Below are 17,767 nucleotides of genomic sequence, written 5' to 3' on the forward strand. Positions count from 1 at the left end.
GGCTTGAAAAGAGAGGCATTCCGGCCCTGCCGAGACCAACGACAGATATCACTAGCTAAACATGAAGGGAAAACTGTGTAAAACTTAAAGTGTACATGACCAGTGAAACTAAGCAGACGTATGTATCTGCAATGGTATTTTAACTTTTAAATAGACTTAAGGCATGAAAATGGCCAGTGAAAGATAAACTTTCCCCTCAAAGTGTGTATTTTCCTTTTAAGAACACCCTGCAGACATTCTTTTCACAATCCAAACTATAGAGTTTACATGTTTATAGTATGACTTGACAAGTAAACTGATTACATAACACACGGAATTTCTCGAAACAAGTTAATGAGGGACTGGAGAAGCACGCGCAGCTGTGCACGCTAGAAAGAATGATAATGGACATGTGAGACTCTGTGGAAACTGCTCGTTTGGTCTCCGAACAACATTTTTTCGAGCGTATTATGCAACTATTTTAAGTTTGAGCGATTACAGGTTCGGAATATTTAACGTCCCACATCGAGTTCAAAAATCACACAAAATCAGAATAAAAGTAATCCATAAGACTCCAGTGGTTTAATCCATGTTTTCAGAAGTGATATGATAGGTGTGGGCGAGAAACACATCAATATTTAAGTCCTTTTTTTATAAAGCTTCACCTTTGACCAGCAGGTGGCGATGTGCACAAAGAATGTGAATCGGCAAAAAAAAACTAAAGAAGAATGTGAAAGTGAAAGTGGAGATTTATGAGGAAAAAGAGACTTAAATATTGGCCACCATTCACTTGCATTGTGTGGACCTACAGAGCTGAGATATTCTTCTAAAAATCTTAATTTGTGTTCTGCAGAACAAACAAAGTCATACACATCTGGGATGGCATGAGGGTGAGTAAATGATGGGGGAGTTTTCATTTTGGGTGAACTGTCCCTTTAAACATGCTTTGAAAGATTCTCTAGTTGTGTAAATGTGTGTCCATCTAGCGGTAGGATTGTGTAATTACAATGCATTTCCTTTACATATTATTTTGTTAATTATTTATCTCAATGAAAACTTATTTAACACAAAATAAAACATTTATGTTCACATATTAAATATCACATTCAGCAGACAGAAATTGTTTGCTTTAATAGGAGTACATTGTTACAACGACGAATTTCAGGTGATACAGAATTAATTGCAATATTAAAACAAGCTCACAAATTCACACCAGATTCTGCCTGGCATATCGTAGAAAGCTACCCTAATGATGTACATAAATCCTGACCTCCTACGAATAGTTCGGCCATATGTCATGTCAGTGTCCAGAAGTGTTGAAATGTTAAGTGCCAAACTCCATCTATCACCTATTCCAGGGCCGGCCCATTGCGTAGTCACTAGGCGGTTGCCTAGGGTGCAGGAATGACAGAGGGGTGCCACACGAGAGGATTTTTTTTTTTTTTGTCAGAAGCGCACCCTCTCATGACGACTGTGCGCCCCTCTACCCCTGTGTTGAGCTATATATATATATATATATATATAGGAGCGCCAAAGGAGCATTTGTCATTCAAATGTGATCTTTAAGGAAGTATCTGGGCACCGCAGGAGGACTGGAAAGTGTGAAGTGTAGCATAAAAATGATTTTCAATGGCATCTGATCTTTTCTGTTTTTATTTTATGGCCATAATTAAGAGTATTAATGGAACTATTCATTAAATATATGAAATAAATGACACTGATGACTTTGCCACAGAGAAGTCCAGGCATGTGCCGTTTTGAAACCACATTTCCTTTATTTATTTTTTTGTTATAATTTAATTATTAAATCCAAACAAGCAAATTGTATTTAATTATGTAATTAAATTATACCCAACCCTTACCCTAATCCTGTTTTTTTTTTTTTTTTGTAATAATCAGAAGGTAATTTGGAACAGGTTGTTTTTTATTGGTCAAATTTGTTATTTGTTATTCATTAGAAATAATTTTTAGCTCATATTATATAAAATTGAAGAAGGAAAAAGAAGCTTTGCAGTAAATTGGAGTTCAAGTGAAAAAGGGGGCGGGGGGTTGGGGCACCAGTCTGAAATCTCGCCTAGGGCACCAACAGAGACTGGGCTGGTGTTGTGCCAAAATTTGACTCCCCACCAGATTTTGACTCCCCGCTACCTGATTGGTTCTTATCCCTAAAGCCTATCCCTACATTCACCCCTAACCTTAACCATAGTAGGGAGTCATTGGTCCCAATCCCCAAAGCCCACCCCTAAACATAAGGATACTAGGGAGTCAAATTTCGGCACAACACCAGCCCTAACCTATTCTGTGATATCTATACATGAACACAGACTCACACTTTTTCCTTGTTCAAGTGTTGTGTTTTATGGTCAGTTGTTTCTAATATAAATTATTCCAGAAAGTACCTTGGCCACGCCCTTTAGGAGATGACATCACACTAAGTCTATTTGAGGTTTTTGAGTTGCCTGTTGGTGGAGCTGATCTTGCCGTCCATCGTGTCCACCTTATTGAGCAGAGCATCCAGAGAAACATCCTGATCACTGATCTCCACCTGCAGCCCCAGACCCAACAACATATCATCTGGAGAGAGAAAATTGTGCACACAAACACACAGTAAGAATCTGTACAAACTCTGATAAAAATATACAAAGAAGATTAATGGATCGTTATCCAGTGAAGCAGAGGTTCCAAAACCTGTTTAAATTCACAAGACGTGATTCACATGAACGGACAGATGCTTCTGTTTAACTTCCTCACTTTAGATGTGATGTCTGTACACAGGTAAACACAGTAATTAGTGTGTGTATCTTCATGTGTTTTGTGCTTACCAGATGTGTGCAGTTTCCTGAGGTTGGGGTGACTGGCCTGATATTTGTCTTCCTGCTGTTTGCTCTCCGCAAGCGCATTCTGTAAGATAAATACAATTAAGTCAGATTAGAACACTTTGTAGCATATGCAATACTTCTTGTGATCTGTGTATTTATTTGAAAAGAAGCCATGTAGTAAGTAGGACAAAGTGGAGTCCATTGGTCATTATGACCATGATAATGTGTTGAAAGAAAGGCAATTAATCTGCCAATAGTTTTTTTTAATTGGTAGCCTATATTAAATGTTTTTTTATAATCTGTCCTTCCTGTGATGGGGAGGACCAGACAGAGGCTACAAGAATCCAAATTGAATTAAATTCCAGATACGGTTGTAATACCCGAGACATTTTCCCTATCGGCCACCAGAGGTCGCTAGGAGATTTGTATCTCTGTTCCTGTTTCCTGCCCTGATTGTTTACAGCTGTATCTCCTTTACCTCAGTGTATATAATGTCCTTGTGGTTGTTGATCCGGGTGTGTGTGTGTGTGTGTGTGTGTGTGTGTGTGTGTGTGTGTGTGTGTGTGTGTGTGTGTGTGTGTGTGTGTGTGTGTGTGTGTGTGTGTGTGTGTGTGTGTGTGTGTGTGTGTGTGTGTGTGTGTGTGTGTGTGAGAGAGAGAGAGAGAGAGAGAGAGTGGTTTTGTTTGGGTTGATCCTGTGTTTTTCTAGTTTTGCATCTGGACTTTTTCTGATTAAATATAAGCTGCATTTAGATCCTTCCCTCTTGACTTCTTCCTACAAACATTACAGAGCAACTGACCAATGCCATGGATTTAATGGATTCGGGAACTAATTCCATTGAGGAGTATGTGGAGTCGTTTTGTGTGCTTACCAACATGCTAAATTGTGGAGACACTGTGTTTAAGGACATCTTCTGTTTTGGCGTCAACGAGCCTATCAAGTCGGGGTTGCCAGGAAGCAGTTTTAACTGTACTCTGGACAGTATTTAGAGTATGCCTTACTGCTAAATTCCTCCCCCTACACAGTGGGGCACTGCTCCAGTCCCCATGTGGCTTGCAAGATTCCCATTACGGAGATCCCGGTGGTCCCAGCTTCACTGGTCTCTACTTCAGTGGGCCCCAACGTGTTGGTCCAGCTGACCACACCTGCCACGGTCACTGAGCCAGTGCCTAAAGCCCTGTCTGTCTCAGAGCCATTATACTTAAGTGAAAGTATGGACACTGAGTGAAAATTTTACTCAATTAAAAGTCCAAGTATCTAGCCAAAAACCTACTTGAGTGAAAGTAAATAAGTATTCACATTAAATTGTACTTTTTTCCTAGCAAATGTCACTTTTTTCCCTAGTTAGAATGAAAGCAAGAGAGGAGGTTGCGTGAGAGAGGATGTTGTTAAATTCGATTGGTTTAAGTCGTCTTTTTACTGTCTATGACAACTGTCATTTTTCTCCCCCAGTGGCATTCGCAACCTGGTTAAAGAATCATGTTACAATAACTACATTTTTGCTAAATTATTTTTATGTGGCCTGTTGTATGTAACATGGTGTGACAAGGAGGAGAGCGTGGCCGGGTCGAGAGGGTTCACGCCTGGCACCGAGTTGCCCAATCATTGGGAGAGAGATAAAAGGAGGAGCCGGGGATGCCAGAGAGAGAGACGCACGCAGTAGTGTTTTGTGTGTGCGCTTCTGTTATGTTTCAGTTCAGTGTTTTATGTTGATTTAAAGTCTTTTTGATTGTTAATCCGGTTCCTGCTTCTTCCTCTCCCAATGAACGAGAGGCTTGTCTGCCACACTGGTGCCAAAACTCGGGACTGGAGGAAGACGACTGGAGGAGCCGCTGCTGGGGGACGGAATCCAATGCCATCGCCCGGCATTGCGGAGGATCGCTGGACAGCTGGCTGAGGACCGAATGGCGGCTTGGTCGGGAGTTTTTTTTCTTTTTTCTCTCTCTCTCTTTATCTCTCCTGCTATCGTTCTCTCTCCCCTCATCCTATCCAGGAGGCAGAGAAGACCAGCTGGCGAGGGAATTGCTGAAGGGGCAACTCCTCCCCTCCAGGAAGGAAGGCTGGAAAAACCAATCCTCAGAGTTGGGGAACATTGTCAGAGCAGAAGGAAGCAAGATAACCTTGTACGTGGCTTGATTCATGCATCCTTCACAAAGACGAATCTGCCCGATTCCAGCCTTGCTGAAGCACCCCCAGATCATCGCCGATCCTCCACCAAATTTCACAGTGGGTTCAAGACACTGTGGCTTGAAGGCCTCTCCAGGTCTCCGTCTAACCATTAGACGACCAGGTGGAGGATCAGTGATGATCTGGGGGTGCTTCAGCAAGGCTGGAATCGGGCAGATTTGTCTTTGTGAAGGGTGCATGAATCAAGCCAAGTACAAGGTTATCTTGCTTCCTTCTGCTCTGACAATGTTCCCCAACTCTGAGGATTGGTTTTTCCAGCAGGACAATGCTCCATGCCACACAGCCAGGTCAATCAAGGTGTGTATGGAGGACCACTGGATCAAGACCCTGTCATGGCCAGCCCAATCTCCAGACCTGAACCCCATTGAAAACCTCTGGAATGTGATCAAGAGGAAGATGGATGTTCACAAGCCATCAAACAAAGCCGAGCTGCTTGAATTTTTGCGCCAGGAGTGGCATAAAGTCACCCAACAGCAATGTGAAAGACTGGTAGAGAGCATGCCAAGACACATGACAGCTGTGATTGAAAATCAGGATTATTCCAGCAAATATTGATTTCTGAACTCTTCCTAAGTTAAAACATTAGTATTGTGTTGTTTAAAAATGAATATCAACTTTTTCTCTTTGCATTATTCGAGGTCTGAAAACACTGCATCTTTTGTGTTATTTTGACCAGTCGTCATTTTCTGCAAATAAATGCTCTAAATGACAATATTTTTATTTGGAATTTGGGAGAAATATTGTCAGTACTTTATAGAATAAAACAAACATGTTCATTTTACTCAAACACATACCTGTAAAGAGTAAAGCCAGAGAAACTGATCATTTTGCAGTGGTCTCTTAATTTTTCCAGAGCTGTACACACACACACATTAATAAGTACATTTATTTATTTACAGATTTCTCAATGGAAGTAAATAAATAGCTCTACTTTTCAAGCCAATGCTCTTTTATAGATTTTAAATGGTTGGTTTAGGGCCCGAAACCTCCTTTACTCAAACGATATAATCAACGAGCACAAATTCACTATCTCTCTCTTCCTTCCTTCCCCTCTCTCTCTCTCCCCTTGCTCACTTTCTCTCAAACTATATTTCTTAATTGCACTCACATTAATTTCAATTATAAAAAAATACCATTTATTTATAGAAATACAAAATTATTTAAATGCTTTGTTTTAAAAATATAAAGTTTATAAAAAGCTTGATCAGTAATGTGTAAATATGCATCATCATATGAGCCAATAAGACAAACCACAGACTGTTGATGCTCCACAAACGACACGCCTCGTCTCGCGCGCTTTCTCTCTCTCTCTCTCTCTTTTACGAGCTGTGATTTGTGCCTTCACACTTGCCGTATTGCAGTAGGTTCTTTCCAACACCATAAACAGCTGTTGGAATCATCGTCTGTGTGCTTTAAAGTTGAACTCTCCCCGCGGATCATGTCCACGCGTGGCGGCACGCGCGAGTTTTATTTCAACACGGTGCTGTCGCTCGCGCGATCACTGGCAGCGCATCGACCTGCGCCCCGAGAGAAGGTACACCACATTACACACTGTATACTGCACCAGAACTGTGTTGCACTGTACTGTTATGATGTTACAGTATCGTTACGTATGCGACAGGTGTCTGATACTGCAGCACTTGGCAAGTTTGTCGTGCAACATTTGCAACAATGTTGCATTATGTCGCTCATTCTTTATTGCAACAGTGTTGCATGTTTTGTAAGTGCGCATTCCTCAGAGAGGTTGATGTTGCGCTTCTAAATAAAAGGTATTCAGTTTATAGAGTTTTTATATACCAATCGGTATTTCAATCAATGGTACTCAATGGCACCATGGTACATACTAGAAGGAGAGCTGCATGAATGCATGACGTCTGCTGTGTATTTATCAAAACACATGCCAAATCATCAACACACTTCTAGTACTAACTCAAACAGAAAGCATGTTGAAAATGCACAAATATTTTGATTAACATCTTTGATATGAAACATGCAGTTTAAAACTCGTTTGTTTGTTTATTGGTATCTATGTCAGCTACAGTAAATTACATAATCTACTGCCCCCAAACCAGACAGCTGCAACAGTTCTGAGCTGTTAAATGCTGTTAAAGGCTTTTGTACAGCTGCTGGGCACTGAGTGGTGCCAGCTGGTGCCAACTCCAATAGAAGTGTTTTCTCTACTTTTTCTGTATGCATTCTGTCCGATGCAGTGATAGTGTTACAGGTGCATTTTAAAACAACAACAGCTTTCTTGCAAAATGCTTTGTCACGGTGCAAAACCCTACATAAGAATTCATCTGTTTTTATTCGGTTGCATGCAGAGCTGTTGCGCACTGCAGGCAAGCAGCCACGACACTGTTTAAATACACTGCGGCAGGAATATTCAATTACACGTATTATTATTTGACTACCTTATATCAACCCCAGCCTGCTGTCTTTGTATTAAAGTTGAGAGAGTGCTGTGAAGCGACGTGTGATTCCCTTAACAGGTTGTTCTTGTTCTACAGATGGCAAACAGACACGTTTTTATCCTCCTTAGAGGGAAGTTGTTTTAAAGGTGAAGTGTGTAATTTCGTATACCAGCTTAATGTGGATAGAAAACTATAAGGAAGCCATTTGTTGCTTGATTTTCACGAAAAGTGAAAAACACTGTAGTATATAAATACATACTTCACCTTTACTTGAGCTGTTCTATTTGTGGCTATTATTCACTCTATGTGTGAACTGATGTTTATCATTTTTGTTTTGTGTTTTGTGTTGCTGCCTGTGTTAAATCAATGCATCTTTTTCTCTCCACTAGGTGCAGAAGTTATTATGCATGTGTCCATGCGACATTCGCGGCGTCTTTACTCTAGATGTCCGCCGCAGAGACGCGGTCATTGCCTTGGCTGTCTTCCTGGTCGAGTCAGAATTACAGGTGAGACTGTGCTGCCACATAAGGACTGAATCTGTTATTCAGCAGAACTTATTAGATAATGAATGTCTTTCACAAGTGACGCTGTGAGTCCGCTAGTACAGTTATTGTGTGATCACAGCTGGCTTAGTGCTGCTGGCTGGTTAAGCCACTTTATTCACACACACACACACACACACACACAGAGATTATCTTTTACTCTTTTCTGTTTTCTCACTATTCAAAAGATTGTTTTAAATAGAACTGATCACCTCTGCCATCCTTATATTAACGCTTGTGTTGTGTTTGTTTAGTGCTAACACATTTTGTGTTCCCGGTCAAAAATGACCGGCCCACTAAGAATCATATTGCATATATTATCTCAAGATATTGCATTAGATCTTTTTATCAACTTCTTTTTTAAGAATTATGTCAGGTTTTATACACATCCACATGTGTTCATCTAAAGGATTGTGATGGTCCTGAACACTTCATATTTCTGTATTTTGTAGTCTAATCCATTCATTTTCAATGGCCGGTCATTTTTGACCGATAAAAATGTAAAGGAAATGGTCCAATTTTTCCACGTTTTCAGATACCTTATGTGAACAAAGTCAAGGAATTTTATTCCAATTGGATTAAATTAACAATAAAATTCGTAAATAAATCAAGTTGTCTGGGTCAAAATGACCGAAACACAAAATATAAGGGTTAAATAATGCTGCACACACGTACTGTATACAGAATTAGATTTTGTTTTCTTTTTGCATCCTAACTCTTTTTATGATATTTCTCTCTCTCAGCACAAAGACACTGTGGTCAGTTACCTGTTGAGTCTGCTCAGAGGGTTACCTAGAGTACAATGGGTGGAGGAAAACGCTGCGAGAAAGTGCAAAGGCTAGTTTATTTGGTCTCCATTTGATCTAATTTTATTTTTTTATTTACTGTGTTGTAGTAAAGTAAGTTCTATCTGTCACCAGAGTACTTTAATGGGCATGTAGAGTTCAAATAAAACACTTTTTCTGCTTGCCATGTATGGAAAGACAGTTGGTCTGAATTTTTTTTTTATGATTAGAGATCGATTGATATCGGTATTATTTTTACAACCGATTCCAATAATTTTTTTTTAGTTTGCATGTCTGACAACCGAACTGATGCTTAAAGTTATAGTTCACCCAAAAATGAAAATTCTCCCATTTACTCACCCTCATGCCATCCCAAATGTGGATGACTTTCTTTCTTTTGCAGAACACGAAGATTTTTAGATCCACTGAATGCACTTAAACTTTGAAGCTCCAAAAAGCACATAAAGGCAGCATAAAAGTAATCTAAACGACTCCAGTAGTTTAATCCATGTCTTTAGAAGCGATATGATAGGTGTGAGTGAGAAACAGAACAATATTTAAGTCTTTTTTTTTTTTTTTTTTTTTTTTTTTTTACCATAAATCTACTTTCACACATCCCTCCTATGCACATTCAAGAGAGTTCTTCTTCAGTTTTCCGTGATTCACATGCTTCATGCATATCGCCATCTACTGGTCTGTTGTGCAAATATGATTTATTTATTCTTTTCCTTTGCTTTATCCCTACCTTTTTCCTTATTTATTCTTTCTCCTCCCTGCCCAGTTGGTGGCAATATGCACAAAGAATGTGAATTGCCTAAAAACAGAAGAACTCTGTCCTCTTGTAAGCGTGCATAGAAGGGCTGGTGAATGTGGAGATTTATAGTGAAAAAGGACTTAAATATTTATCTTTTCTCACCCACACCTATCATATAGTTTCTGAAGATATGGATTTAACAACTGGAGTCGTATGGATTACTTTTATGCTGCCTTTATGTGCTTTTTTGAGCTTCAAAGTTCTGGCCAACAATCACTTGCATTGTATGGACCTACAGAGCTGAAATATTCTTCTAAAAATCTTCATTTGTGTTCTGCTGAAGAAAGTAAGTCATACACATCTGGGGTAGTATGAGGGTGAGTAAATGATGAGAGAATTTTCATTTTTGGGTGAACTATCCCTTTAATAGGTGTTTTTTTTTTTTTTAATCCCTTTTAGCACAATGGTAACTTAAATCATTAGACTACTACAATAAATCCATTATAGCAGTAGTCTATCCTCTGGCTGGATACGGTGACCAAGTTACTGTAACAGTAGAATTTTTTTGTTTACCTGCGAGCACCACTGCTTCGCTTATTTTTTTGCACACACCCAGATGGTGCCATTTATTGAGAGATTTGATATTAAAAATAACCGTTTTAAGTAGAAAAGACATATCATTTAAAATCATCGGTAAAACGCATCGTTGGTCATTCTCTATTTTTGTTATTATGTGCTCACAGACTCCCTCCCCATGGCGGAAAACTTCAGCTTTTGTCTGGTGACGCTCCTGTCTGATGTAGCGCAGAGAGACCCAGAGTCTCGCTTACAGGTGCGCTCTCTCTACCTGTATGTCTTTCTCTTTAAAGGGGTAGTTCACCCCAAAATAAAAATTGTCATCATTTACAGCCTCATATTTTTCAAAACCTTAAGTTAAGTGGTTATTAATTGATTTATTTTTTTATTTTATTTTTTTCCTGTCAGATTCTGGAGGCTGTTATGGAAGTATTGCAGTCTCTTTTGGAGATCTGCCAGACACCTGAAAACCATGATAAAGGTGAGTTCATGGAGCGCTGTTGGACTTTACAAACACACACACACACCTGTCTCACTTCCTGTTTCCTGTCTGTGCAGTGTACCTGTGCAGGTATGCAGTGCCCTGTCTCCTCGGTGTGACTCGAGCCTTTGGTCGCTATGGTAATGGCGGTGAGCCCCTCCTCTCACAGCTCTTTCCACGGAGGTCGCCACAGCCCGCTCACCGCGTTTCCGTGGGAACAGAGGGCATTCGGAGGAGATCCTTCAATGACTTCCGCTCCATTTTGCCCAGCTCACTGCTGATGGTGTGCCAGGGAGACACGCTGAGACGCAAGAGTGCCGCTGCCAACCTGGACACACAGGTCACTACTACTCAGATTTACATTCTCTCTCTCTCTCTCTCTCTCTCTCTCTCTCTCTCTCTCTCATATATATATATATATATATATATATATATATATATATATATATATATATATATATACAAGCTTACTGTTTACTGCATACTACACAGTATATACAGTAAACTGCCTACTCTTATTAAAATGTAAAAATCAGGCCATGTTTTGAATGGAGTACTAGTTTACTGTGTTCTGCATACTGCATAGTATAGATGCAATTCTGCCTATGGTCCGGTTCATGGGCATTCACCCGACTGATATTGCCTACTATTTTTTTTTTTTTTAAACAAATTTCCTATGTCGCGAATGTAATGCTAGTGTACTGCTTACTGCATACTAAAGAGCAAAAATAGTACGCTGTGTAATATTTAAAAATAATAGTATGTGATGCAGTATGCAATGATAAACGTTACAGTAGTATGCTACATTGTTGTCACATGACGTCAGTATTAGGGATGGGAATGGCAAGTGTTCCAGTTCCAATTCCTCTCAATGATTTTGGTTCTGCAACGGTTCCATTAACAAAAATGCAATTCTTACTGGATTTACTGCCCTCAGTAGCCTGTTAACCAATAATGAGATGAAACAGAAAAGATTCTTGGAAGAGACTTTTAATTAAGATATTTTATTAATTCATAATCGGTATTAATTTTATATAATACCACTTATTACAACAAAAAATGTGATGTGAATCGTGAACTACACATAGTGGCATCCTGAAACCATCTGAGAAGAAATAGGGTTATTTTGCATTTGCAATCCAATTTTATGTGAAAACAGCTTGGCAGTCAATCAAATAATGAGTCGAGAAAAAATGTGTTAAATTAGAATTTTATTTTACTGCCAGTTCAGATGTCACACTCCAAATAGAAGGACAGAAGTCAATCGCATCGTTGTACAGTATGCAGTATTGGGATCTTCCATGCATACAGGAAATTAGCCTGCTGTGCACATTATACTGTACATTACGGCTGCACGATTATGACGAAAATCATAATTACCGATTATTTCCTTTGATATTGTAATTAATTTCGATTAATAGAATTTGCTTAAAAATATTATTTTGTGTGGGGCAGTTGCATCCCATATTCTTTATGTAGGCTATGCATCAAAACAACTTGAGAACTATGTTTCTGAATTTCTTTAATATTTTATTTGCATGTAAAACAAAAAGTGTTATTCACGTTTTGAATAAATTGTACGAAGTATAATTTAGATGGTGAGCATCACTGATAAGCCTTTAGTCTAATTTAAATGTGTCAGATTTACCTCAATGGCAGAAAAAAATAATTAATAAATTACATTATAATAAATAATTACTAAATTTATTTAAATATAATAAATAATAATTTAATTTTTATTTATTTAATTTAGTTTAATTAATTAAAAAAATAAATTAATTTAAAAATAAATGTAATTGACACTTTTTATGATTATATAATTGTGACAGCTGTAATTGTATTCTTAATTATTTTTTCGATTAATTGTGCAGCCCTACTGTACACACCCTTACAGTAACATTTGAATATTCTCTCTCTCTCTCTCTCATTCATTCTCTGATACATTCGCAGGTGAGCCCAGACAGAGGTGGGCCTTCGCCCTGTTCTCCCACAGCTATAGGGCCGCAGTATTTCGAAGGTAATTTAAGGTTCGCTGTGTCTCAGATTAATCTCTGTTTAAACCGGTGGTCTGAGCATTCTTCAACAGATTTCAGTGTTTACATAATGTATTAAATAAGCCCCTTTTTGTTCTGTGCAGTAAAACTGTTTTGAACAATTAATGCTTCTTTGTTTGAACAATTAATGCTTCTTTGTTTGCTTGAATTTGTCTGACACACACTGGACAGAGAAGAAGAGTGGTGAACACTATCGTTTGTTCTGTCAGGTTCTTATCTGTCAGATGGCAGCGCAGTGAATCCAGACTATTACTTCACCACGGTCAGTTCCAGTTTCTCCATCTCACCTCTCTTCACTGGTGTCAGTGGACAGGAGATCAGCATTCCTCTAGAGCTGCTGAGACAACTCTTCCAGATGGTACCACACATGAAATTACATCACACTTCATTGTCGCCAAGTCCTTGTGTTGTTGATTGATCGCAAGCGTTCCTGGTTTTTTTTTTTCTCCCCTTTACTCCCCAATTTGTAATGCCCAATTCCCACTACTTAGTAGGTCCTCGTGGTGGTGCGGTTACTCACCTCAATCCAGGTGGTGGAGGACGAATCTCAATCCGCACGTCTTATCACGTGACTCGTTGTGCATGACACCGCGGAGACTCGCAGCATGTGGAGGCTCATGCTACTCTCCACGATCCACGCACAACTCACCACAAGCCCCATTGAGAGCGAGAACCACTAATCACGACCACGAGGAGGTTACACCATGTGACGCTACCCTCCCTAGCAACCGGGCCAATTTGGTTGCTTAGGAGACCTGGCTGGAGTCACTCAGCACACCCTGGATTCAAACTCACTACTCCAGGTGTGATAGTCAGCGTCAATACTCACTGAGCTACCCAGACCCCCTGCAAGCGTTCCTACTTGAGTGCAGTGTCAAATTGTATCATCATGCAGATTACATGAGCTTCGCTCTCTGTGCTCCCATTGGTAGTTGCTGCTCATTTGAATATTAAAGGGATAGTTCACCCAAAAATGAAAATTCTCACGCCAATGAGAGAATTTTCATTTTTGGGTGAACTATCCCTTGAATGTCTTTTGGTCGTTTTGCTGCTACACATTGGTGTGAACACCCCTTTACTTTGCTCCTTACATTATTTAACTGATAATAATACAGCACAAATATTACGTCTTGATGAAATGTATTTATAAAGTAAATATTGGCTTATCGTTCAGTCCAAATACAGTGTATTATCTTTGTGTAGGTGAAGCATTTTGTCTCCGATTCGTTTCTGAAGACTCTGGATGCTGTTGTTGCCGAACTTATAGAGGTTAAACTTCACAACACATTTCATCACATTTCTGTGACTTGCTTTGTCCTTGACCTGTTGTATGGATATTTAATAAGATCAACATTGACAAACAGAAAATGCATTATATATATTGTCAATCAAATATTTGCAAAGTGTGTGTCATTGCAAATTATGTCGTTGCTAATAAGCAGATATTAATTGATTGCTATTTGTCCTTCTTAAAGGGACAGTTCACTTAAAAACCCTCTTGCCATCCCAGATGTGTATGACTTTCTTTCTTCTGCTGAACACAAATGAAGATTTTTAGAAGAATATTTCAGCTCTGTAGGCCCATACAATGCAAGTGAATGGTGACCAGAATTTTGAAGCTCCAAAAAGCACATAAAAGCAGCATAAAAGTAATCCATAAGACTCCAGTGGTTTAATCCATGTCTTCAGAAGTGATATGATAGATGTGAATGAGAAACAGATCAATATTTAAGTTTATTTATTTTACTATAAATCTTCAACTTTGACCAGCCCCGACCAGTAGGTGGCAATGTGCACGAAGAATGCGAATCACCAAAAAACAGAAGAAGAAGAATGTAAAAGTGGAGATTTATGGTTAAAAAAAAGGACTTAAATATTGATCTGTTTCTCACCCACACCTGTCATATCACTTCTGAAGACATGGATTAAACCACTGGAGTCTTATGGGTTACTTTTATGCTGCCTTTATGTGCTTTGTGGAGCTTCACAACTCTGGTCACCATTCATTTGCATTGTATGGACATACAGAGCTGAAATATTCTTCTAAAAATCTTTGTGTTCTGCTGAAGAAAGAAAGTCAAACACATTAGTATGAGGGTGAGTAAATGAATAGAACATTTTCATTTTTGGGTGAACTACCCCTTTAATTCTCCATAAATTCTCTTTATTTGTCCCTTTTTATGTAGGCAAATCCAGGCATTGATGTCTTTTACAAAGCATTCAGTGATCCGCTGTATGTCAGCATGTTTAAAATGCTGCGAGACACGCTCTACTACATGAAAGGTTATTGAAATGTTTAACTGGTTTTCTAATCACCTCTGTAATGTCTCTGTTTTGAAAGCTATTGCTGCATGTGAATTTTGAATGTTAATCTCTGTGTTTTGGTCTGATTAGACGTTCAGACGTGTTTCGTTAAGGAGGTCCACGACTTTGTGCTGGAGCAGTTCAGCAGCAGCCAATCAGAGCTGCAGAGGGTTCTCCATGAGGAGCGGTTGCCAGGGGAACCCAGTCCTCTCAAGCTCCGTTGTCATGCCAACGCAGCGTGTGTGGACCTCATGGTGTGGGCTGTCAAAGAGGAGCAAGGTCTGCTGGCATCCTGCCAATCACTGACGTTTCTATTTATAGCACAATACATAAACAACACTGCAAATGAAAGCAAATACAACACGACCACTGGTCTGATTTATAAATAACTAAGACTAAAATCACACAAGCTTGAGAACGATGAACATTTCCACTAAAAGGGTTCGTGTTCACAGTGGAATCCTGCAGTTTATTGACACTGATTTGAGAATAAGGCCTTTGTTAGAAAGGTGAAATACTATCTAAAGGACAAAATACATCTTCCACATACGCTAATAATTAATGGCTTTTTTGCAATAATTTGTAACAACTTGACTGTACATGTTACATTAAAAATAACGTGAAAACTCCTCAACCTGACATATGTGAATAATACCCTTGTCCTGACAATATAGTTCATTTATGTAGTTGACCAGTATAGTTTTATTGTGTTTATATGACAGATTTTGCAGAACTTGTTGCAATTTATGTTGATTTTGAAGTTGGTGTTTGAACCCAACATACAAAAACACACATTTGCGTATTGCACATTTTTTTTAATAAATTAAAAACCTTTACACCCCTGGGGAACTGCATGTGATCTTTCAGATGTCACTGTTTTGGTGAATACTGAAAAAAAAAAAATATATATATATATTCTTGATTGGAAAAAGAAATCAAAGGAATATTCCGGGTTCAATAAAAGTTGAGCTCAATCGACAGCACTTGTGACATAATGTTGATTACACAACAAAAAATATTTTTTTTAATACAAGCAAAAATTGAGGTTAGAGAGGCACAATGGAGGTGAATGTGGCCAATATTTCGAGGGTTTAAAGGCGTACATTTGAAGCTTACAATTTTATGAAAGCACTTATATTAATTATTCTGTTAAAACTCATGCATTATTTGAGCTGTAAAGTTGTTTAAATTATTTTAACAGTCATTTTAGGGTTTATGGCATTATGTCGTCATGGCAACAGAGTTGTAAAATTGTCTATAACTTTCCACAGATGTGTTTAGTAAGTGATTTTATGACAGTAAAATCATGTTAACACACATATTGTTTATGTCTTGTGTCTATACTTTTGAAACAGTGAGTATTTTAATGTTTACAGATTGACCCCATTGACTTCCATTGTAAGTGTCTCACTGGAACATACATTTAAAGAAAAGGAGGGACGAGTCGAAATTAATTTTTGTGGTAATCAACATTATGCTACAAATGCTGTCGATTGACCTGAACTTGTACTGAACCCGGAATATTCCTTTAAATGAACTTTTTTTGTCACTAGGAGTATATTTTTCTGTTCTTTTTTACTCTGTGCTTGAAAATATGTAAAATAGGGGGGGCCTGGATAGCTCAGAAAGTACCACCCCTGGAGTCGTGAGTTTGAATCCAGGGTGTGCTGAGTGACTCCAGCCAGGTCTCCTAAGCAACCAAATTGGCCCAGTTGCTAGGGAGGGTAGAGTCACATGGGGTAACCTCCTCGTGGTCACGATTAGTGGTTCTCGCTCTCAATGGGGCGTGTGGTAAGTTGTGCGTGGATCGCGGAGAGTAGCATGAGCCTCCACATGCTGTGAGTCTCCGCGGTGTCATGCACAATGAGTCACGTGATAAGATGCACGGATTGATGGTCTCAGAAGCGGAGGCAACTGAGACTTGTCCTCCGCCACCCGGATTGAGGTGAGTAACCGCACCACCATGAGGACCTACTAAGTAGTGGGAATTGGGCATTCCAAATTGGGGAGAAAAGTGGATGATAAAAAAAAAATAATTTTTTAAATAGATACTTGTAACTATACAATTAGGGTTTATTCGTTAACATTAATGCTTTAGGTATCAAGAACTAACAATAAAAAATAAAAATTCCCTGAATTTATGAATCTTTGTTAATGTTATTTAATAATGCATTAACTAATGTTAACATATACAACTTTTGATTTTAAAAGTGTGTTCGTATGTATGAAATTAACATTAACCTGGATTATTAATAAATGCTGTAAAAGCATCGGTCATTGTTAGTTCATGTTACCTAATGTTGTTAACTAATGTTAATAAATACAATCTCATTGTAAAGTGATCCTGATACTTTTTTAAATAGCCAAAAATTATACTGCTTTGCAGGCAAATCCAAAAAAAATTTTTTGGGGGGGGGATTTTCTCCCCTTTTCTCCCCAATTTGGAATGCCCAATTCCCAATGTGCTCCAAGTCCTCATGATGGTGTATTGACTCGCCTCAATCCGGGTGGTGGAGGACGAATCTCAGTTGCCTCCGCATCTGAGACCGTCAATCCGTGCATCTTATCACGTGGCTTGTTGAACGCGTTACCGCAGAGACCTAGCACGTGTGGAGGCTTCACGCTATTCTCCACGGCATCCACGCACAACTCACCACACACCCCACCGAGAGTGAACCACATTATAGCGACCACGAGGAGGTTACCCCATGTGACTCTACCCTCCCTAGCAACAGGGCCAATTTGGTTGCTTAGGAGACCTGGCTGGAGTCACTCAGCACACCCTGGATTCAAACTCGTGACTCCAGGGGTGGTAGTCAGCGTCAATACTCACTGAGCTACCCAGGACCCCCTGCAGGAGCAATTTAAAAGTTCA

At 39.1% G+C, this 17,767-nt stretch overlaps 1 protein-coding gene and 1 long non-coding RNA gene across 2 annotated transcripts in view; one reads left to right on the top strand and one right to left on the bottom strand.

Moving 5' to 3' along the window:
* Nucleotides 1-1,507: 1,507 nt before the first annotated feature.
* On the bottom strand, nt 1,508-6,358 carry LOC127423903 (uncharacterized). Its single transcript, XR_007894395.1, has 3 exons — nt 6,237-6,358; nt 2,802-2,880; nt 1,508-2,553 (listed from the first exon to the last, which is right to left on the bottom strand). It is a non-coding gene; the product is annotated as an uncharacterized LOC127423903 (long non-coding RNA).
* pi4kab (phosphatidylinositol 4-kinase, catalytic, alpha b) overlaps nt 6,298-17,767 on the top strand; it is a 60,665-nt gene continuing 49,195 nt past the window's right edge. The window contains exons 1-11 of the mRNA XM_051668467.1: nt 6,298-6,519; nt 7,786-7,902; nt 8,682-8,775; nt 10,221-10,309; nt 10,462-10,534; nt 10,612-10,874; nt 12,485-12,551; nt 12,798-12,946; nt 13,792-13,857; nt 14,775-14,871; nt 14,983-15,171. Of these exons, the coding sequence (XP_051524427.1) occupies nt 6,424-6,519; nt 7,786-7,902; nt 8,682-8,775; nt 10,221-10,309; nt 10,462-10,534; nt 10,612-10,874; nt 12,485-12,551; nt 12,798-12,946; nt 13,792-13,857; nt 14,775-14,871; nt 14,983-15,171 (1,300 nt within the window). The 5' untranslated portion in view covers nt 6,298-6,423. The remainder of the gene's footprint in view (nt 6,520-7,785; nt 7,903-8,681; nt 8,776-10,220; nt 10,310-10,461; nt 10,535-10,611; nt 10,875-12,484; nt 12,552-12,797; nt 12,947-13,791; nt 13,858-14,774; nt 14,872-14,982; nt 15,172-17,767) is intronic.

This window comes from Myxocyprinus asiaticus, chromosome 33, assembly GCF_019703515.2.
Source record: "Myxocyprinus asiaticus isolate MX2 ecotype Aquarium Trade chromosome 33, UBuf_Myxa_2, whole genome shotgun sequence".
Taxonomy (NCBI): domain Eukaryota; kingdom Metazoa; phylum Chordata; class Actinopteri; order Cypriniformes; family Catostomidae; genus Myxocyprinus; species Myxocyprinus asiaticus.